The 21400-nt window shown below is 40.5% G+C and overlaps 1 protein-coding gene across 13 annotated transcripts in view; it reads left to right on the top strand.

The window, feature by feature from the left end:
* Nucleotides 1–14636, top strand: part of fam53b (family with sequence similarity 53 member B) — a 123306-nt gene extending 108670 nt beyond the window's left edge. For all 13 annotated transcript variants that reach the window (XM_048551190.2, XM_048551189.2, XM_059653077.1 and 10 more), the window contains one exon: nt 12027–14636. In XM_048551190.2, coding sequence (XP_048407147.1) covers nt 12027–12392 — 366 coding nt within the window. In that variant the 3' untranslated portion in view covers nt 12393–14636. The remainder of the gene's footprint in view (nt 1–12026) is intronic.
* Nucleotides 14637–21400: the final 6764 nt, after the last annotated feature.

The following is a 21400-nucleotide window of genomic DNA, read 5'->3' as shown; positions in this document are numbered from 1 at the left end:
GAAGCCATGAAGGTTGTAAATTGGAAGTGCAAAAGTATTCTGAGGCTTTATTATGGTCAAGTATTTTGGCTAAAGCATTTTTGCTTTCAGATGCTACTGTCCTGTTGTGCATTCTCGTTATTATCCATTTTTGTCAGTCTATATATGTAAATTGTGCTTAAAATTTAGATTTAAAGTGCTTTTCTACATTTCCCCAGGAGCAACCCATCTGGTGTGGTAATATTTTAACTTTATTTCTCTTAACAAAACCTGACAGTGACCAAGTTAAAAGAGAAGTTGCTATATTGTTCCACAGCAAATGTTTTGAAATAGGATCCTGACAATAGTTAGATTTCTTCCATCTGTTGACTCTTGAGTGGATTAGTTCTGTTGCTGCATATGAACTTTGACATAGTATCATACAATATTGAAACAGGCCCTTCAGCCCACTATGCCGATCAACAAACACCAAACTACGCTTATCTCATTTACCTGCATTTGGTCCATAGTCTACTATGCCCTGGCATTTTAAATGCGCATTCAGATACTTCATAAATGTTGCCAGAGTACCTAATTCCACCCCCCTCTCAGGCAGCACATTCCATATTTCTCCCACTCTCTGGGTGGGAAGAAAAATTCTCAGATCTTCTCGAAACCACCTACTCCTCATTTTAAACTTATGCCGTCTGGTCTAAGACATGTCTGCTATGGGGAAAATATTCTCACCACCTAATCTGTGCCTCTCATAATTTTGTACAACTCAACCCTCAGCTTCCTCTGCTGCAAGAAAAACAAACCCAGTCTATCCAGTCTCCTCTCGTTATTGAGACATTTATCTCAGGCAGCATTCTGGAAAATCTCCTCTGCACCGTCTCCAGTACAACCATATGCTTCCAATAGTGTGGCCACCAGAATTCCACAGTATTCCATGTGTGGCCTAACTAATGTTTTATAACATTGTAACAAGACTTCTTTGCTCCAATATTCTATGTCCAGTCTAATGAAAGCAAGCATCCCATATACCGCCTTCACCATCTGGCCTCCCTGTGCTAACATCTTCATGGATCTATGGACTTGTACACTAGGTTACCTTTGTTCCTCAGTACTCCCTAGGGACCTATCATTCATTAAATTCAGTCTGCTATTGCTCTTCCTAACTTGCATCTTCTACACTCACATCCAGAAATTGTTAATGTACATAACAAACAGCAAGGTTCCCAGTACCAATCCCTGTGGTACACTTCTAGTCACAAGCTTCCAAACACAAAATAACCCTCCACCATCACCCTGTGCCTCCTATGTATAAGCTAGTTTTGGATCCAGTCTGCCAAATTGCCTTGGATCCCACAGGTTCTTACTTTTTGGTACAACCTTCCAAACTCAACTAAATTAGTTAGACAGATCTCCCTCTTTTTAAAAAAAAATTGTGCTTCCTATCCCTGCCTTTCCAACAGTTGATTAATCCTGTCCCTCAACTTTTTCCAATAATTTCCCTATCACTGACATCAGACTAACTGGCCTATAATTACCTGGCCTATCCCTGCTGCCCTTCTTGAACACAAGAACCGCATTGGCGATTCTCCAGTCAGCTGGAATTTCATCTGTGGACAGTGAAGTATCCCTGCCAAGGCCCCCAGCAGTCTCGTCCCTGCAGCCTGGGATACACCTCATGGGAATTTTTGTGATGCTAGCATCCTTTTCCGTTGGCAACCTGACAGAAATTTCCAAAGCTCGGGTGAGAAAGCTAAGAATATTTGGTGGAGATTCCTTGTACAATATTTAAAGTCTGATATTTTCCCCCTTGAGTATGGGCCTACTTGTGGGCTGAGGGGAAGAAATTTGTTGCCATGAGTAGCAGCAACTCTGAGGCTTACCACTACTTTATGGAGAGATATTATGCCACTTTATGTGAGTTTATTTGGCACTGAATAGTGACCACCACCATGCCCACCATAAAGCTTGTTTGACCACTATCTTGGGGTCACACAGCCCAATTACCTGATGTAACTCCAAGAACCCAAATTTGCATAATAGATATGTAGGTTGTATCTTCACTGTTCACTTTGTAAACTTCAAGCTTGAAACTGCCAGTTACTTAAAAGGACAGCACTTAATTTATGGGTTAAATAAGTTTATGGCATGTTTTCTATTGGAAAGTGACAGTGGTATGTTATTGAAGGTGTGTTGATGAGTTCAAGGTCTTCACAATAATCCTGCTGTATCTACAGGACATGAGGCAAGTGTTGGTGGGTGCCAAAGGTGTAGGGGCCTTTTGCACACAAAGGTGTGGAGTAGGGATACCAGTGCCTCTGGATTTATTATGCAACAAGGTCTGCTCCCTAGTCTGTGTTAATTTGGATCTGGACTACACCACACTCCTTAGCAGTGACAGGAGACTGCCTGGTAGGTCAGGCAGAATGCCCAGCATGCTGTGTGTATGCCCATCAGCACTCACCTGAATGCTACCCTATTGAGATCCATATCTGAGTTCTGTATGACCGGACTCATCTGACACTTTGGCTCCCTGCAAGCTGGAAAATGGATCACTCTTTTACTGCTGACCTGGCTGCAGCTCATTCATGTCAGTGACTTGCTACATGCTCTACCCTGTTCTAGCCCCCAGAGTTCATGCAGTGCCTGTAACTGAGATAGTGGCTGTTAATGTCAAATTAAATGATGCAGCCTCTTCGTTCAGACTGTGTTTGTTTGTTCTCTTTTCTCTGCCTGGATCATTGTGGCTGGGCAGATGGTGGTTCTTGCGTGTTGGAAAATGTAAACTGATGATGGGAAGGTTGGTGTGAGTGGGAAGGGCAGTGTCCAGGGTAATACCATCTGCAACTAGTTCCCCAGGGTGAGTCTGTTCTGGGAGCTGAGAACAGACAGAAGATAGGAATGTAATTTTGGATAACATAGACTTTGCCAGTGCCACCAAATGGCAATGACTGGTGCTGAACGTGTGGTGGACTGAACAATACAAGAGGTTTTTAGAAGATGTCATGTGAGGATTTATTCATTGATCATGATTACCCCATGAGGACTTTAGATTTCTTTTAATGTCTCTGCCAGATCTTGAGATCAGACTCTTGGCATCAGTCCTCCACATGCACCCTCTCCTTGTGGGTCTCCTAAGCCCTTGTGGAAACATGGTGTCTCTCCACCTATCCAGCTGCACCCCAGACACACCCACTCCTAGGTCTATCATGATGAATCACACTCTCTGCCCTGGTGTGTACTTTGCAATAATTGACAATGCAACAATATTGTTGAGTGCAGTTTTCCTATAAGCTACAGCCTTCCTTTAAGCAGTGTAGGCTAGTTTTACTGGACTATGGACTGTGGGCAATTTTGTCAGAGCTCTTTTTGCAGATTGCAGAGGCTGCAGGCATGAGGATAGAAAATCAGTGCAGGATAAAGATAAAATTGTTTAGATGAGGTGGCTATACTAAGGTAGTCTACTGTCCATTTCAATTTGAAGAATCACAACAACCATGCCCCAAAACTAGGGCAAACCAGCTTCTTTAATAACAAAACTTGGGAAATTGAAAATTAACTTACTGAGTCTGGAGTCTAGAAAGGCAGGCTTTGGAAATAAACTCTTTGACCTCCTTGCTTTGGATTCGTTTAAGTACTGAATTGAGAGCCATTCAATTTCAGAAGATGTCGTGTGGGATTAAGAAGGGTTTACAAAATTTGAAGTTTGATTTTCTGCAGGCTCCTACTCTGCTGTTCTACAGCAGACTGTACACAGTTTCCAGCTGAAGGAAAGGTTAACTAATATCCTCCCAATTCTTCAGCAATATTAATGCTTCACCTGTTTTGATTTTTAAAAGAAGATTTATGTTACTCTGCTTACCTTTGCCAAGAACAGACTGTACCAGCTGTCCAAATGCAATACTTTTGCAAGGAGCATGTATTTCATCAAAATATCTGGCCATGTAATGTGCAAGCATAGTCTAATGATACATTGGGTGGAACACGAACTTTCAAAACTTCACAATGCCATGAACAAACAAAAACTTGGCCCTTATTTGCATCATTTTGAGGGAAAGCTATTGAACACAGTTACATTACATTTAAAAATGACATTAAAACATGAATTAATTTTCCCTCTATGTCCTTTTTCTTTCTTTCTTACCCAACAATTTACCTTTCAGTCCTGTTTTCAGGACTCATTTGTCTGTGGGATTTCCTGCCGGTAACCTATCCCTTTATTTATTTACTTTTCTGTGGTGATATAGAAAGAGCAAAAAAAATTATCAAAGTGAGAAAGCTCAGCATCCAAAAATGCCTGAGTAAAACTTCTGGTGAGGCTAAAAGCTGCTCCTGTTTTGCTGTCTATCATTGGATGGTGAGAGAGTGGAAAAGGAAATAGATGAGTACAATTTCTCTGTATTATAGAAAGTGATTTGCATTTGTTTTACCAAGTTTATAATTTGATCACTGTATGGCATTCGTCATAATGGGAGTTCTGTACAGACCTCCTAACAGTGATCTGGACCAGGAGCGCAAGATGCACCAGGAAATAGATAGGGCATGTCAGAAAGGCAAGGTCACGGTGATCATGGGGGACTTCAATATGCAGGTGGATTGGGTGAATAATGTTGCCGGTGGATCCAGAGAAAGGGAATTCACGGAATGTTTGCAGGATGGCTTTTTGGAACAGCTTGTGATGGAGCCCACAAGGGAGCAGGCTATTCTGGACTTAGTGCTATGTTATGAGCCAGACTTTATAAAAGACCTTAAAATAAGAGAACGCTTAGGAGGCAGCAATCATAACGTGGTCGAGTTCAGTCTGTAGTTTGAAAGAGAGAAGGCAAAATCGGATGTAATGGTGTTACAGTTAAATAAAGGTAATTACAGGGGCATGAGAGAGGAACTGATGAAAATCGACTGGAAGCAGAGCCTAGCGGGGAAGACAGTAGAGCAGCAATGGCAGGAGTTTCTGGGTGTAATTGAGGACACAGTACAGAGGTTCATCCCAAAGAAAAGAAAGATTATCCGAGGTGGGATTAGACAGCCATGGCTGACAAAGGAAGTCAGGAAATGTATCAAAGAAAAAGAGACAGCCTATAAAGTGGCCGAGAGCACTGGAAAATCAAAAGATTGGGAAGGCTACAAAAACAAACAGATGATAACAGAGAGCAATAAGGAAGGAGAGGATCAAATACGAAGGTAGGCTAGCTAGTAATATTGGAAATGATAGTAAAAGCTTCTTTCAATACATAAGAAACAAACGAGAGGCAAAAGTAGACATTGGGCCACTCCAAATTGACGCAGGAAGGCTAGTGATGGGAGATAAGGAAATAGCTGAAGAACTTAATAAGTACTTTGCATCAGTCGTCACAGTGGAAGACATGACTAGTATGCCAACAATTCAGCAGAGCCAGGGGGCAGAGTTGAGTACGGTAGGCATTACAAAAGAGAAAGTGCCAGAAAAGCTAAAACGTCTAAAAATTGATAAATCTCCTGGTCCTGATGGGCTACATCCTCGACTTCTGAGGGAGGTGGCTGAGGAAATAGCAGAGACTTTGGTTGTGATCTTTCAAAAGTCATTGGAGCCAGGAAAAGTCCCAGATGATTGGAAAATTGCTGCTGTAACTCCCTTGTTTAAGACAGGATCAAGGCAAAGGATGGAAAATTATAGGCCGATTAGCCTAAACTCGGTAGTTGGTAAAATTTTAGAATGCATTGTTAAGGATGAGATTTCTAAGTTCCAGGAAGTGCAGGGTCAGGTTAGAACAAGACAGTATGGATTTAGTAAGGGGAGGTTGTGCCTGACAAACCTGTTAGAATTCTTTAAAGAGGTAACAAGTATGTTAGACCACGGAAACCCAGTGGATGTTATCTATCTAGACTTCCAAAAGGCCTTTCATATGGTGAGGCTGCTGAGCAAGGTGGTGTTTGAGGTGAGCTACTGGCTTGGATTGAGGATTGGATGTCTGACGGAAGGCAGAGAGTTGGGATAAAAGGCTCTTTTTCGGAATGGCAACCAGTGACAAGTGGTGTCCTGCAGGGTTCAGTGTTGGGGCCGTAGCTGTTCACTTTATATATTAACGATCTGGATGAAGGGACTGGGGGCATTCTGGCAAAGTTTGCAGATGATACGAAGATAGGTGGACGGGCAGGTAGTACTGAGGAGTTGGGGAGGCTGCAGGAAGATTTAGACAATTTAGGAGAGTGGTCCAGGAAATGGCTGATGAAATTCAATGTGAGCAAATGCGAGCTTTTGCACTTTGGAAACAAGACTACGGGCATGGACTATTTTCTAAACGGTGAGAAAATTCGCAAAGCAGAAGTACAGAGGGATCCGGGAGTGTTGGTCCAGGATTCTGTAAAAGCTAACTTGCAGGTAGAGTCCGTGATTAAGAAAGCGAATGTAATGTTGTCATTTATCTCAAAAGGGTTGGAATATAAAAGCAGTGATGTGCTTCTGAGACTTTATAAAGCTCTAGTTAGGCCCCATTTAGAATACTGTGTCCAATTTTGGGCCCCACACCTCAGGAAGTACATACTAGCCCTGGAGCGTGTCCAGTGGAGATTCACACAGATGATCCCTGGAATGGTAGGTTTAACATACAATGAATGGCTAAGGATCCTGGGATTGTGTTCATTAGAGTTTAGAAGGTTGAGGGGAGATCTATTAGAAACTTACAAGATAATGTATGGCTTGAAAAGGATGGACGCTGGGAAGTTGTTTCTGTTAGGTGGGGAGACTAGGACATGTGGGCACAGCCTTAGAATTAGAGGGGGTAGCGAGTTTTGAGAAGATTTGTAGCTCAGGTTGAGGTTCTGGATGTGAGTTTGCTGGCTGAGCTGGAATGTTAGTTTTCAGACGTTACGTCACCATTCTAGGTAACGTCATCAGTGAGCCTCCGACGAAGCGCTGGTGTTATGTCCTGCTTTCTATTTATCTGTTTAGGTTCCTTGGGTTGGTGATGTCATTTCCTAGAGGGGGTAAATTTAAAACTGAAACGAGGAGACATTTTTTCAGCCAGAGAGTGGTGGGCTTGTGGAATTCATTGCCACAGAGTGCAGTGGAGGCCGGGACGTTAGATGCCTTCAAGGTAGAGATCGATAAATTCTTGATCTCACACGGAATCAAGAGCTATGGGGAGAGTGCAAGGAAGTGGAGTTGAAACACCCATCAGCCATGATTTAAATGGCAGAGTGGACTTGATGGGCCGAATGGCCTTACTTCCACTCCTATGTCTTATGGACTTATTTTCAGCCACCATCAGAGTGTCAGGATAGTGGCAACAAGACCAGAACACCATTAATGGTACATAGAACATAGAACATTACAGCACAGTACAGGCCCTTCGCACCTCGATGTTGTGCCGACCTGTCATACCGATCTGAAGCCCATCTAATCTACACTGTTGGTGCTTCGTTTTTGAGGCAAAGCACTGACTGAATTATACTTACTATTACCTCCTTACTTAAGTTGTTAACCGAAGATTGTACATGAGACAGCACAGGAACATTTTTCGACTCTGTGCTCAGTTACCTGCTGGAAGCATTACCTGAAACTTGGTTGAGCATAGTACCTAATTTTTGAATTTAGAAACAGGATTAGGCCTTGAACCTCTTCTGTCATTTATTGAGATCACAGAAATCTGTGGTCTAACTCCATATACCTACCTTTGGCTCATATCTCTTAATACCTTGTGCTTGACAAAAAAAAAATTGACCTCAGATTTAAATCTAACAACTAAGCTAGCATCCACTGCCATTTTAGGAAGTCATTTCCAAAGCTCTACTATCGTTTGTGTATAGAAGTGCTTCCTAACATCTGTCCTAAATGATCAGGTCCTAATTTTTGGGCTATACTCTTAGTTCTAGCATCTCCTACCAGTAGAAATAGTTTATCTTTACCTACTCTGCCTTTTCCTGTTATTATCTTGAAGCGTTCAATCAGAGCACCTTCTAAATTTGAGAGAAAACAGGCCTAATTTGTATAATCTGTCCTCATAAGTTAGCTCCTGAAGTCCAGGTTTCATTCTTGTGAACCATAATGTACTTCTTCCAAGGCTAATATATCCTTTGAGCTGCCCAGATCTACTCATAGGACTCCACATGGGGTCGAACTAGTGTCTTGTATATTTGCAGCATTACCTTTGTCCATATACTCCAATCCTGTAGATTCAAGACCCAGCATTCCATTAGCTATCTTGATTATTTTAATTTAAATGACTAGGAAACTGACAGCAGCATGTGCTCAAATTTCCAATCTTAACAATGTGAATCTTGATCTTGTTCATTTTGTTCTGTATGAATTCTTAGATATTTGGAGTATAATTTTTTTTATTCATTCTTGGGATATACGTATCAATGATTATCCAGCATTCATTGCCCATCCCTGGCAGCCCTCGTGAAGGTGGTGATGAGCTACTGCAGTCCATATGCTGTAGGTAGACCCACAAGTCCTTGCAAAGGGAATTCCAGGATTTTGACCCAGTGGCACTGAAGGACTGCTGACATATTTCTAAGTTAGTGAGTGGCTTGGAGGGGAACTTGCAGATGGTGGTGTTCCCAGGTATCTACTGCCCTTTTTCTTCTGGTGCAAGCGGTTATGGGTTTGGAAGGTGCTGTCTAAACATTCTTGAAGAATTTTGCAGTGCATTTTGTGTAGAAAGTATAATAGTGAATAATATATAATTATTTTAGGCTAGTACATTGACAAGAATTGTTACAATGAGTGATTCACGTAATCTTGGAAAAATTACTGTGATGATAAACAGATGCTTCTGGTGCAAAAATATGATGCCAGGACAGTGCGTAAACCCAAAAACATCACACTAAGAATGAAGCAAATGAATGTTGTGTCTGTTTGGGTCTTTGCCTTTACAAGATCAGAGATATGATTTTGGTTTTTTTTTGGAGGTAATTCAAGTTTGATTTCAGCTGTGATAAGATCACCTGAACCAGATTTTAGTGGTTTCCAAGAAAATGGAATGAATAGAATTTGGGTTAATTTATCACAGCTGAATTAAATATTTCATCCAACCAGTTTTACAGTGGTCTTAAATTTTGAAACAAAGATGTTTGATAAAATGCCACATGATACACCTGGCAGCAAATTTATTGCCTATGGAGGAATATGGACATTGGTAGCATAGGTATGCAGTTGGCTGAGTGACAGGAAACAAAGGCCAGTAGTAAACTGCTGATGTTTTGACTGGAGGAAGGCACATAATGGGGTTCCCTTGGTGTTCGCACTAATATATGATGGTGCTACTCTTCAGGACCACGTAGACAGTGAAATTTGGAGACATATGATGGATTACATTTTATGCCTAAGGAGAGACTGTGCAATGTAAAGGATATAATTTGAAAGGATATAGAAACAGACACCTGTGGATGTATGTCCACAAGTTATTTTTATAAATCCCATTGAAGGTGGGATTTATAAGAAGAAACGTGGAGTACCCAAGTAAAGAAGTTTTGTGACGAACTTTTATTAAACACTGTTTCAACCTCAATTGGCATATTGTGCCCAATTCTAGGCATATTACTTTAGGAGACTGTGAAGTCTTTTGAGAAGGTGCAAAAAGGATTTACTCAAATCATTCTAGAGATCAAGGACTTAAGTAACATGGATAGAATAGAAAAGCCTGGGGTTGTTCTCAGTGAAAAGAAAGTTGAGACGGGTATTTAAATCTGGAAGTATGTAGATATAAAAATCTATATTCCCATTAGTGATAGGTCTGGGAACGAAAGGATGCCAATTTAATGTTCAAAGTTAAAGAAACAACAATAATGTGAAGAAAAACATTTACGCAGCAAGTGGTTTGGGTCTAAAATGCACTGGAGACAGCTTTAATTGTAGTCTTCCAAAGGAAGTTGAGCAAGCACCAGCAGAGATGATTTGCAAGGCAATAGAGTAAGGTGAAGGAATGGGGTGAACTAAATTGCTCAGTCGGCATGAGTGTTCTGTAAACTTTTCAATGTTCTATTTTAAAACTTTTTTTTTAAATGGGGGGGGGAGGAAAAGGACACAATCAGCTGACCCTTAAGTCAAGATTAATGTCTACTCAGGAATGTGGGTTTCTGCCATGGGTCTTCATGTGACTGAACAGGCTGAATCTCAATCCACAGATCTTTAGATGTAAGTGGCAGGATGTCCCAAAATACAGTGGTATCTGGATTGCAGCATTTTCTTCTCTACTGTGGCTCAACCTCAACATTAAGATGTTGTAACTCAAAACATGATGAAGCCTGATGGATGAGTAGTTGCTATTTTGGTAGCAAATTTTTCCCAGTCATTAACACCAGTGCTGCCATGCTTCAAGGAGAGCTTCACAGTGTGTTTGAGGTGTTTTCTATGTCTTGTCTTGGAATGAGATTTGAGAAATGGGGCGTGGCTGGAGACATGTTTCTTAGCCAATTGAACAGTGTCCAGTCCATTAAAGTTGGTTTTGCAAGAGTTTTATCTCAATTCTTGTGCAACTCCCTTCAAGAACACTTATTAATCAACTACTTTTTAAAAAATTTATCTTCTTTACATTGTAAAGTGCCACTTACTATTAAAGTGAGCTCTGATACAATTGGAGATATCAGCCTGGTGGTGTGATGATATGGGATGAAGTATGCAGAAGTCCTGAGTAAATTGCATGTTTAACATCAAAACTTTATTTCATGGAGGAAACAAATACTTTAAGGTGAAGCAATACCTTACTGATCATTTACATTTAAGGTTGCATCGTAGGAATTTTTAATATTGTTGGCTAATAGAGGTAGCTGGTACAATTTACATTTTATGACTCTTCAGCATGTTGTATTCAGTCCCCATATAATCATGACACACTGTACCCTGGCTAGAATGTTGTATGAAAGGGACAGAAGGAGTTTGTGTTTGTGTAAATCTGATTTTACCTTTTTCCATAACCAAGGTGAACATCTCACTGGGGTCGCATGCTAGGGATCAAGGCCCACTATTCCCAATGCGGTTGCAAAGGTTGAGGATTTTATCAATGTACACAAAATTCCCAAATTTACCTTTCTTTTTAGATCCAGGTTAACAGAAAACATGAGGCCAGTACTTAACAAGAATTACTATTTATTTATTGCAAATAAATAGATTCTTACTTATAGCTAGAACATATGAACTGTTGATATATAACTCTACAAGTTAAAATTCTAAGTTCCTTAACCTCCCTACAAACAGAGACACACGCAAACACACTCATGTATGCATGCGCACACTCTCACTCACACACACTCACTCAGTTATGCACACATTCACTCACACACACTCCTGACATTATCCTTTTGCTGTCAGAACTTATTCATCTTTTTCTCAAGGTACTTTCACTCCTTCGTAGGAGGCCCAGTCTGGGTCACAATTTGCAAAGTCTGTTAGTTACTAGTTAAAAGCCACAGTTTACAACAATTGGTGAAGGAAAAAATATCCTGTTTTGTTTTCAGGTTTTTGATTTTTTTATTATAGAGAGAAAAGCAGCACATCCCCTTTCAGAGATCTAATGGCTTCTGGTGGTTTGTTCATAACCACAAGCTGTTCAGCTGCCTAGGAACCAAACACTTATTTCTTGGCAGGTATTTGTCATCATTTTGTGGAGTTGTGACCAGTTTCCAATCGGTTACTTATTAATTTCACTATCATGTGCATCCTCTGGTGCCAGCCCATCTGTAATTAAGTGGTTGAACAAAGATATCAATACAAACACTACTTACAGGGAGTGTTGGTAATCTGCTTGTAAAGAAACACGTAGCAATAATTTCTACAATCACTGGTTTTCAAAGCAGTCCACTTCCCACCCCAGTCAACAACCAAAAACATTGAAAAAAATAAAAAGATACAATCTTCTCAAAGGCACATTCTTTGGAATTTAATCAAACCTGGCAATTTGATTTTTGGTAAGAGATTCTATTTTTGTGTAATTTTACTAACAAGTATGACATTGTACAGTGCTAATCATTCATGCTGGGAATAGAGGAAAATATCCGGGTAAAGCTGGAGGTCACTAAGCTTTTGAATTTTAAAAGCATTACCTTTTCATCTGCTGTTTTGTGATTTCTCTTTATAGAATCTCAGGAATTTTCACAGCCCCTGCTCAGTGGGTTCCACTGGGAATGATTGCTGCCAGCAGGAACAGACCATCTCAGCGAACTCAATGGCAGCAAAGACTTGGACACCACACGTCTATGTTTCAGCTCCCATGCCAGGCACAACCCCCGCCTGCAGTCCAGAACCACAACATCATGGAGACTCAGAAAAGCCCTCTACTAGCAAAGGGGAAACTGGCAGGCAGAACTCTAAAGGGTTTGGAGTTGTGAAGCAAAGCTGGCCAAGTGAGAAGAATGATAAAGGCTCATGGAGGAAGGAGGAAGCTGGACAAGATGTGTTTCAGCTGGATGGTGAACTAGACATTGAGCAAATAGAAAACAACTAGGCTATCAGGATCTAGGATGCATGAGCAGATGAGATCTATAAAATTGTGCACAGTTTGCTGCATTTATTGTGTTTTTAAACAGTGCTCCAAGGGCATGTTAAATCAAACAACTCCACATTTCAGTATGTCTATACCTGAATATTCAATTTGCCAAAAGAAAGTCAGACAGTCCTGCCTCTGTGGGAGCAAACCCAAACGGGATTGGAGGTAATTTGTTTTTGACCTACTTATCATACACAGACATAATTGTCCAAGACATTGGGTATAAAAGCATGCTCAAGAAAGAGTGGTCACTCTCTACATGTTTCTATCTAAGCTTGCTGGTAGTAGTTTTATATAAAAGCTGCTTCAAATGCAGTGCGAATGATCTTTGCCATTCTGATTTAGTAATTGACACTTTTCCCAATATCTGTGCCGCCCCCCCCCCGCCCATAATCCTAACAGAGATGCCAACTTTCCAACCCCAAACTGTGATCTCAATGGACTAAAGCCACAAAAGCAATCTGTCAACTGCTGCACATTTGTATAATGTTGTGCTTTTGTTTTTGTTTAATTTTGATTCCTTATACTTACCTATTTATTTTTAAAACTGCCCTAACATTTAGCTTGCTTCTTTTTTTTCTTGCATCTAGACTCTGGTATTGTCTTGCTGTGGTGAGCAAAACAGAACAATTTAAGTTTTGACTGCTGTCTTATGTTTCCCAGCATGTTTGTACTGCATTATTACAGATATTTTCCTCCCATTTTTAATGAGCGAAAATATAATCAGGAGCAAAATATGTTTCTGTGTTTGCAATGAGACTCAGTTGTTAACTCCTCCTCACTGGTGCAATGAGGTGATTGATTGCCTACCTTGCTGTAGAATTCTGAGGAGCATATACCCAGTGGTATCTGTAGAATGCCACTTGCTGAGCTCTTGACCAAAGGATATTAGCAGCCTAACATAAAAGAAAGGCAGGGCTAAAACAGACAGCAAGAGATGTTTTATCAGTGAATTTCAAAATTATAGGAATACTGTCTTCGAGCAACAAATGGAAAGCAAGCTTATTAATTTTGCTAAAACATGCAGAAACTTATGGACAGGTCTGAAATCTAGTTGTAAAGGAAACTGTCCAGGATTCCTATCAGAATCAGGAGAATTGGCATCTCTGGTTTAGACACCACCAGATTCCCAATTATCTGTGTGTGTGTGTGTGTGTGTGTGTGTGTGTGTGTGTGTGTGTCTGTCTGTCTGTCTGTCTACTGTAGACTCAGGGTGTCCATAAATGGACTTATGAACTTTTTTTAAAAACCCACAACGTTTCTTAATTTATATTAAAATTGTACAATACAGGACAAATGTGTTTTCTACTGCAAGGATTATTTTCTCGTACTGCATGTAACAAATTATCTACAACCTCATTCTTTGCAATATGTTTTTAACAGGAATTAGTTACATGGGAAGTTTAACAGTTAATACCAGTGCTGCTGGTTTCAGATAGAACTTTAGAAGGCTATTATTGTAAGTGAGTTGGGAACGAGATTGTGTATGACAAGGTTACACTTCTAATGTGTGACTGTCTTTGTTTGTGTATTACAATTTCTGGAATGTCAGGAATTCCAAGAAGAAAAGCAAGGATGTCTATGAAAGTATTGACTATTTTAAAAGCTTTTTTTCCAAATGTAGACCAAGCAATATTTCTGCTTAGACTGCACTAGCTGCAAGTGTGAGAGAAACTGATGGTAGCACAATGCATTATTTAATGTTGAAGGCCTTGCAACGTGTGGAATGCTATTTAGTATGGGATGACTCTGAATTGAGCCATGAAAGCCACTGGTTAATTTGTAGTTTTTCCAACCATTAGTTGCAGTGATAACGCAGCACTACCTAACCTGTTTGCCTTACTGTACTTCAAAAGCTTACACAGTAAATGCTACAGTTATATATGGCTAATCTGGACATTTCAACTTGACATTTAAGGGATATTATGCTAGCAATTCTCGGTGCGTACTTTGTATGAAAAGACTGCTTGTACACAGTGAATGCATGGGCTACAGTTGCTAAAATAAATTGGAGAACACTGCTGTATTTCAGAAAATTTGCAATTCTTAACTAGAAGCAAGGAAGTCTTTGAAGATTTCAGGCATGTTCTGAATCAGTAAATCTGATTTCTATGAAGAGACTGTCTTCAGCAAAACTGTATCACTTCCTGTTGTTTTACATGGGCTATTCTCAATTTTCAATAAAAAGAAATTGAAGCTAAATTTGTTTTCTGTCTTATGCTGCCATTGTATGGTCTTCATTATTTGTGCATTTCACATTCCCCACTTTCACTGGAATGGATTTGGCTATTGCTGCAATTTGTACATTAATGGAACTCTAGCAATTATTAGTGAGGAAGATTGAACCAGGCTTGTGCAAAGTGAGACTACAACATCATGGGAATGCAAATCAGAATCTGGGAGATTTAAGTCATAGGTAAACAGATGTTACAGATTTGACTGGCAGGAGTTACGATAGAATTAGCATGGAAAGACGTAAATAGCGGAGAGTGAGCATAAATGAGATGTTTGCAGTTTGGTAAGCAGCAAATAATGGAGTGCTGCAAGGAACAGTCCTGGGGTGTTGACTATTTACAGTCTATTATAATGACTTAGATCAAGAAACAGAGTAATATACCCAAGTTTGTTGACGATACCAAACTAAGCGGAAAAGCAAGCTAAAGGGTGGATGCAGAGAAGCTGCAAACAAGTCTCGCCAGTTTATAAGTGAACAAGATGATGGTCGATAGTATATATCGTAGGTACAATGAAATTATTCAATCTGGTCAGCAGAATAGAAAAGCAGAATAAATATTTAGGAGTTGTGAAATGTGCAAGTGTTGATGTTCAAAGAATGCAAAAAGTTAGCATACAGGTGCAGCAAGCAACTAGGAATGCAAATGGCATGCTGGCATTTATTGCAGGAGTACTGGAATTCAGGTTTAAAAAAAGAAACCTTGCTATGTGTACACGGTTTTGGTGAATATTGTGCTCCGCTTTGGTTTCCGTACTTAGGAAAGGATATATTTTCCCCAGAGTCGATGCATTGAAGGCTTTTCAGGTTACTCTGTGGGATGAGGGAAGTGATTGTCCTATGATGGTGAGCAAATTGGGCATTTAAAGAATGAGATGTGATCTTATTTAAATGTACAAAATTCTGAAAGGGCCCTAATAGATTAGATGCCAGGAGATTGTTTCTGCTGATATGTGTATAAAAAATCATGGGCACAATATTAGGAAAAGGGGCTGATCAATTAGAATTGAGATATGGAGTAATTGCTTCATTCCAAAGGCTGATGAATCTTTGCAGCTTTCTACACTAAAAGGTCATGGAGTCTCCATTATCAAATGCATCTAATGTGGTATAGCCCACTAGGGAACAAGCAATTCTGGATCTGGTGTAATGATACTGATTTGATTGGAGAGTTGAAGGTGAAAAATCCCAACCCCCAGGGGTCAGTGACCATACTATGATAGAATTCACCCTACAGATCAAGAGGGTGAAGTTGGAATCAGATGTAACAATATTACAATTGAGTAAAGGTAACTATAAAAACATGAGGGAGGATCTGGCCTGAGTTGATTGGAGGCAGAGCCTAGCAAGGAAGACAGTGGAGCAGCAATGACAAGAGTTTCTGGAGTATTTCAGGAGGCACAGCAGAAATTCATCCTAAGGAAGAAGCAGCATCCTAAGGGGAGGATGAGAAAACTAGAGCTGACAAGGGAAGTCAGGACCAGCATAAAAACAAAACAAAAAGCATAACAATGTGGTGAAGATGATTGGGAAGCCTTTAAAAACCAATAGCAAATAACTAAAAAAGCAATAAGCTAGGAGAAGATGCTATGTGAAATTAATCTAGCCAGTAATATAAAAGAAGTTTGCAAGAGTTCTTTTTACATTTTAAAAGATAAGAGAGAGGCAAGAGTGGATATTGGACTGCTGGAAAATGATGCTGGAGAAGTAGTAATAGGGAACAAAGCAAAGGCGGAGGCATTGAATAGGTACTTTACATTGGTTTTCACAGTAGATGAATACCAGAAATTCAAGAGCATCAAGGAGCAGAGGTGAGTGTATTGGCCATCTATAAGGAGAAAGGTGCAGGGGAAGCTGAAAGGTCTGAAGGTGGATGAATCAGCTGGATCAGATGGACTACACCCCAGAGGTCTGAAGAAGATATCTGAGGACTTTGAAGAGGCATCGGTGGTGATCTTTCAGGAATCGGTGGAGTCGGGGAGAGTCCCAGAGTACTGGAAAATGGCAATTGTAATACCCCCGTTTAAGCAAAGAGGGAGGCAGAAGACAAGAAATTAAAGGCCTGTATGCCTGAATTAAATCATTAGTAAGATTTGAGAATCCATATAAAGAATGAGATTGTGGAATACTTAGAAGTGCATAGTAAAATAAGTATGAGTCAGCACAGCTTTGTCAAAAGGAGGTCATGCCTGACAAATCTGTTAGAATTCTTTGAGGCAGTAAATCAGCAAGTTAGACAAAGAAGTGCCACTGAATGTGATCTATTTGGATTTTCAGAAGGCCTTAGACATGAACATTACAAAGGATATCACTAAATAAGGTAAGATAAAAGGAGCAAGGTACAAGGGAATCAAGGCTTTTATCGAGAAGCCAGGAGATTGGGTTGAGAAACATACCAGCCAGGACTGAATGGCTGAACAAATTTGATGGGTGAAATGGCCTAATTCTGTTCCTTTATCTTAGCTTCTCATTTTGACCTTTCAAGGAATTAATTTAGTAATATAAAGAGTACATGGGAAAGTGGAGCTAAACCTGAATGGCAGATTATGCTCAATAAGCCATATATGGTCTATTCCTGTTCCTATTCTTTATTCTCAACAAATTGCTTGATTGCTGTTTTGGAGAATACATTCCCACGTTGAAGTAAGTGATATACACAAGACTTGCCAGAAATGTCAAGTTCAATTCTACCTGCGTCAGAGGTTTGTCATACCATGTCTGAAGAGCATGATTTAAAACAAAATCTAAAAATAATAAACCAGTTCCTGGTTACATTGAAGAGCCAATTCATGAGTAATCACAAGGTGTGTTGCCAATATGCATTAATAAATGATCAGTGCTCTTGTTCCTGACATATGAACGCTTGCTATCATAGTATCAGTTATACACGAAGTACAATCATTTTTAGCATCTGTCCTGCAGCGGAGAGATAATTGATGTTTTAAAATCATGACATGGTTGAAGGGGAGCAAACATGCATCATAAATATCTTAGAAATACGTCTGGGGTTTATTTAAACATCTAAACAAATGCCAAGTTCATGCAATGTTAACAATATTTTAAATGCCTCATCCGTAAATGTCTTATTCGGTTATTACTGTCTTTTTCTTTAGGCCCTATGTACTTTAGATTATTTCTTAACTAGCAAGCATGCAGCATGTCTTGTTGGCGGGTTTTTTTTTCAATATTCCTTTGTCAGGTAAATGATGCTGATGGAATATTTTCAGGGCCTTTTCTGCGTTCTGATCCTATAAGAGCCAATACTTGATCCTCTGGTGTCAACTGAAGTGGAGTGACCAAAAATTGAGGGCAGGCAGATTCCTAAATTGGAATGAAAGCACAATAAGAGAACTTGCAGATTTGGGAAGGTGAGAGCTGCTGTGGTTGACTCTGGCAAGGGGAGACAGCATGCCTCAATATTGAGACCTCTCAGAAGCGTGATTTATAATTTCAAAGGTGCAGAGGCTTGGAACTGATCGGGCCATCTGAGTGGATGGGAGATCCCTCCGGAGAGTATGGCCTTTCATCCCCATGGTCTTGTCATCCCAGCATGAATCAATACAACTCTGAGCGCTCCCTATATCCCTAACTGTGATGTCTGCCCAGTTTGCTGAGAAGACAATGCCAAAATGGCTGCTGGGCTCAGTGGAGTCTGCTCCATGCAAGAGGAGAAATGGGCAAACCAGCAAATGAAATATATTGGTTGCGCTTGTGTTGTGCATTTCAAATTGAAGGATCAGTCCATTCATCTCCAAGTATTACTGGTTTTTCCCTCTGGGCAATGTGAGCAAGTTCCCAGGGGAGTGTACACTCGCGCTCTCTCTCCCATTAGACCTTTCATTGGTCTAAGTGGCTAGCCACTGATGGCTGGGGAGTATCTGCTGCTGTTCACCCTTTAGTGACCAACCCTGAACAGGAAAAAATAGGGACCTTTAGACCATCAGAATTGAAGCAGGTAATGCTGGTGAGCAGGAGGTGTAGGGGGGATTTCTAGTGATTCCAAGAGTGTGGGGTTTGGGTGGTCCAAAGGCAGGTATATGGATTTAGGCCCCAGTTCACCATTAGATTACCTACAGTGTGGAAACAGGCCCTTCGGCCCAACAAGTCCACACTGCCCCTTGAAGCATCCCACCCAGACCCATTCCCCTATAATCCACACACCCCTGAACACTATGGGCAATTTAGCATGGCTGATCCACTAGCCTGCATATCTTTGGACGGTGGGAGGAAACCGGAGCACCCGGAGGAAACCCACGCAGACCACGGGGAGAATGTGCAAACTCCACGCAGACAGTCACCCGAGGCTGGAATGGAACCCGGGTCCCTTGCGCTGTGAGGCTGCAGTGCTAACCACTGAGCCACCGTGCCACCGATGATCTCATTAAATGGTGAAACAGGCTTGAGGGGCTGAATGACCTACTCCTGTTCCCATGTGGGTTGTCAATTTGAAGCAACCGATCATTACAACTTATCTTTGCAATCAGAAGATTATCAAATGTCTTGCCACTGGCCACCCCACAGATTTGCAGTTCTGCTCAATTCACTCAACCAAGATTTACAGGCTGTGTCGTCTGCAAAAATAAAATCAAATTAAAAAGCAAGGTAGATTAGAAAAACAGAACATTTGAATGGGCAAAATTTTAAAAACTGTGGTGCAGAGGGTGTCTTGGTACATGATTCATATCAATTACTGGTGTGCAGTTACAGGTAGTAATTGGGAAAGCAATGGGAATGTTATTTATTGCAAGGGAAATGGAATATAAAAGTCAAAGTCATAGAATTTTAAGCACAGAAAATGGCTCATTAGCCCCTTGCGTCTGCACCAGTCAAAAACACCTAGTTTTTCTAATCCTATTTTCCAGCACTTAGCCTATAGTCTTGTATGCCTTGGCACTGCAAGTGTGCATCCAAATACTTCTTAAATGATATGAGGGTCTTTGCCTCTACCACCTTACAGGCAGTGTGTTCCAGATTCTCACCAACCTCTGAATGAAAAGAAATTTCTTCACACCCCCTTCAAATCTCCAGTTCCTTACCTTAAATCTATGCCTGCCGGTCATATATCCCTCCACCAAAGGGAAAAGCTTCTTCCTGTCTATGCCCCTTGTAATTATATACATCTCAATCATGACCCCCTCATTCTCCTCTGCTCCAAAGTAAACACCCCAGTCTATCCAATCCCTGTACATAACTAAAACTCTCCAACTCAGGCAAATCACCTCTGCACCTTCTCCGATGCAAACACATCCCTCCTACAGATTCCAGAACTGCACACCATATTCAAACTGTGGCCTAACCAACCTCTACCATAATCCTCTGGACTGATTCTATTATATTTACATCCTGTTAGATCACAGTTAGAGTATTGTATACAGTGTGGATGCAGCATTGTCAGAAAGATGGGAACACATTGTAGAGTGCTGAAATGATTTACTTGAATGGTTCCGGGCTAACTTCAGCTATGAAAATAGATTGAAGAAGTTGGGACTGTTCTCCCCAAGGAGAAGAAGATTAAGAAGAGGTCTGGGTGAGATTTTCAAAACAGTGAGTGGACTGAAAAGAGTAGATAGTGTGAACTAGTTTCTGTTTGTAAGAGAAACAACAAAGTGCATAAATTTAAAGTAATGTGCAGATGAAGCAGGGGTAATGTGAGAAAAATATTTTACACATAGTGGAAGCAGGTTCGATTGTGGAGTTCAAGAAGACACTGGATTTTTTGGGGGATATGGGTAAAAGACAGGAAAATGGCACTAGATAACAAAACTGGGGCAGGCATGAAGGGCTAAATGGCCTCTTTCTGTATTGCAATGATTCTGTAGTCCTTCCTTAAACAAGGCGTCCCAAATTGCACACAATATTTGAAACAGGGGCATATAACACAAGAGCAAAGAGGTGATTCTGAACTTGCATAAGACATTTGTTAGACCTCATCTGGTGTATTGTGTACCGTCCTGGGTGCCATAATATGGAAACTATGTGAATGCATTGGAGAGAGTGCAGAAATGATTTACAAGAATGGTGCCAAGAATGTGAAACTTCAGATGGAGATAGATTGGAGAAGTTGGGACTGTTCTCCTTGAAGAGAAGAAGGGTAAGTTGGTAGAAATTTTAAAATCATGAGGGGACTGGATACAGTAGGTGGGGAAGAGCTGTTTCCACTCATAAAAGAATTAAGAATGAGAGGGCACAGATTTGAATTGATTTGCAAAAGAATCAAGTGTGAGGTAAATATGGAATCTTTAACATTTAGTCAGGAGTTAGACAACATATTTAATAGTTTAACCTCTCCCGAGTTAGTTTAAATGGAATTAAGTGAAATACTATCTAAAATATTCAATTTTTGTGGAGACTTTCAGAAGGTCCCAGGTGTAGAAGAATTGCCTACAGGAAATGTGGATTTCCCGGACAATTCCTCTGGAGGGTGCTATGAAGGGGATTCTGCAGGTTTCCCATGTGTAACTCTGATCTACACCCACAAAACAGCTGTGTGGCCAGTGGAAAATCTGATTCCAAGATGTCTCCCATTTACGATGGAGATAAGAATCTTTTCTCTCAGGAGTGTTTGCCTGCAGAATTCATTTTCCCAGACAGTAATGGAGGCTAGATCCTTTAGTATTTTAAATTGATTCTTGATTGTAAGGCAGTCAATATGTTGGCAGATGATAGGAAATTGAGTTGAGGCCACAATCAGCTTAATTTTTATTCATTCATGGGATGTGGGTGTCGCTGGCTA

This window comes from Stegostoma tigrinum, chromosome 20, assembly GCF_030684315.1.
Source record: "Stegostoma tigrinum isolate sSteTig4 chromosome 20, sSteTig4.hap1, whole genome shotgun sequence".
Lineage (NCBI taxonomy): Eukaryota > Metazoa > Chordata > Chondrichthyes > Orectolobiformes > Stegostomatidae > Stegostoma > Stegostoma tigrinum.
The sequence above is the reverse complement of the archived record's forward strand: the minus strand, read 5'-3'. Positions and strand labels throughout refer to the sequence as shown.